The sequence below is a fragment of the Entelurus aequoreus genome, linkage group LG12, assembly GCF_033978785.1.
Source record: "Entelurus aequoreus isolate RoL-2023_Sb linkage group LG12, RoL_Eaeq_v1.1, whole genome shotgun sequence".
NCBI lineage: Eukaryota > Metazoa > Chordata > Actinopteri > Syngnathiformes > Syngnathidae > Entelurus > Entelurus aequoreus.
In genome coordinates this window covers 60949157-60951656 of record NC_084742.1, presented here as the reverse complement: position 1 = coordinate 60951656, position 2500 = coordinate 60949157, and the positions used below count along the sequence as shown (strand labels likewise).

General features: G+C 32.2%; 1 protein-coding gene across 1 annotated transcript in view; it reads left to right on the top strand.

The window, feature by feature from the left end:
• The window catches only part of pfkfb3 (6-phosphofructo-2-kinase/fructose-2,6-biphosphatase 3), a 71435-nt gene extending 70284 nt beyond the window's left edge, over positions 1-1151 (top strand). Inside the window, exon 14 of the mRNA XM_062066336.1 lies at positions 418-1151. Within this exon, the coding sequence (XP_061922320.1) occupies positions 418-471 (54 nt within the window). The 3' untranslated portion in view covers positions 472-1151. The remainder of the gene's footprint in view (positions 1-417) is intronic.
• Positions 1152-2500: the final 1349 nt, after the last annotated feature.

Sequence of the window (2500 nt, the reverse complement as noted above, 5' to 3'; positions counted from 1 at the left end):
ATATACATATATACATGTATGTGTACATACATATATGTGTGTACATACATATGTATGTATACATACATATGTATGTATACATACATATGTATGTGTACATACATATGTATGTATATGTATATATGTATACATGTATATATGTATACATATATATATGTATACATATATACATGTATACATATATATATGTATACATACATACATATATATATACATACATACATACATATAGATGTGTATGTATGTATGTGCAAAGTATTTCTGGGCAATGTTTTTAAATTTAATCATCACCCCATAAATGTAATTTAATGTTGTAATATTTCCATCATAATGTCTGCGTACTTAAAGTTTCAGTGTATTATTGTGTGTGTTAAAACTAGTGTGTGTGTGTGTGTTAAAACTAGTGTGTGTGTGCAGGACCTGCGGAGACATTCCTGTGGTCGCCATGACGTCCCTCAGACCTGCCAATGAGGAGACACGCTTCAGTCAAAAGGAGGACAGGACAAAAAGACTTTGAAAACAAACGGACGATATCTTAACTTGTTATGATTTGTCGTCTGGTGGATCCAAAGATGACATTCAACAATCATCACTTTCATGCCTATTATATTTCTATTGTCATTCAATTAACATGATTGTATTTCATTATCGTTGCTGTGTGAGGGCGGAGTCACACCGTTCAAGTAAAATGATTTTGCACATGCGGAATGCATTTTGACATTTTTGATGTCACACTGTCTGTGATGTTTCATGAAAGCTGGGCGCTGCCATAGTGCCTGTAGTGCTTGTTTTGCAAGCCTATTTCTTTACATATTTATTTGATGATATCATATTCCCACATATTTATTTGATGGCATATTCTCACATTATTCAACACACGCACTTCTTATTCAGGAGCTACTAAACTAGCACACATAAAAACATGTTCTTAAAAGAGTTTTGCTGTCATGGTTGGCTACGCACAAATGTACAAACTTCTATTTTTGTCCTGCTAAAGTAAGAATATGAAGATGTAAATACGATGACTTTCTACCAACATGGAGGCACAGGAAAGAAGAAAGAAATTTCTGGACTTGGTTGGAGTTACTACTTGAAAAGTGTTTTTTTTTGTAAACTGTTTTATGAAATATTTGTTGTGTTGACCAATAAACTTCTGGAAAATACTCTGTGTTGCATATTTCTCACCTTTGACTGCACACCTGGCATGAAGTGGTCACATGGTGTTCCATCTCTCATGAATCCAATATCACCATCGCACCCGTATCGCATTTGACGACTCACTCATCATGTGACCTTTTTTTTTCTGCCAGGAAGTCAGGATGTTGATGTTAAATACTAGCATCACATACTAATACATCACAAAATAATACTTATAATACATCACAAACTAATACTTGTAGTTAACATCAGTAGTTAGCATCACATACTAATACTTGTAGTTAGCATCACATACTAATACTTGTAGTTAGCATCACATACTAATACTTGTAATACATCACACACTAATACTTGTGGTTAGCATCACATACTAATACTTGTAATACATCACACACTAATACTTGTGGTTAGCATCACATACTAATACTTGTAATACATCACACACTAATACTTGTAGTTAGCATCACATACTAATACTTGTAGTTAGCATCACATACTAATACTTGTAGTTAGCATCACATACTAATACTTGTAATACATCACAAACTAATACTTGTAGTTAGCATCACATACTAATACTTGTAGTTAGCATCACATACTAATACTTGTAGTTAGCATCACATACTAATACTTGTAGTTAGCATCACATACTAATACTTGTAATACATCACAAACTAATACTTGTAGTTAGCATCACATACTAATACTTGTAGTTAGCATCACATACTAATACTTGTAATACATCACACACTAATACTTGTGGTTAGCATCACATACTAATACTTGTAATACATCACACACTAATACTTGTAGTTAGCATCACATACTAATACTTGTAGTTAGCATCACATACTAATACTTGTAGTTAGCATCACATACTAATACTTGTAGTTAGCATCACATACTAATACTTGTAATACATCACAAACTAATACTTGTAGTTAGCATCACATACTAATACTTGTAGTTAGCATCACATACTAATACTTGTAGTTAGCATCACATACTAATACTTGTAGTTAGCATCACATACTAATACTTGTAATACATCACAAACTAATACTTGTAGTTAGCATCACATACTAATACTTGTAGTTAACATCACATACTAATACTTGTAATACATCACAAACTAATACTTGTAGTTAGCATCATATACTAATACTTGTAATACATCACACACTAATACTTGTATTTAGCATCACACACTAATACTTGTAGTTAGCATCACACACTAATACTTGTAGTTAGCATCACACATTAATACTTGTAGTTAACATCACACACTAATACTTGTAGTTAACATCAAACACTAATACTTGTAGTTAACATCACACACTAA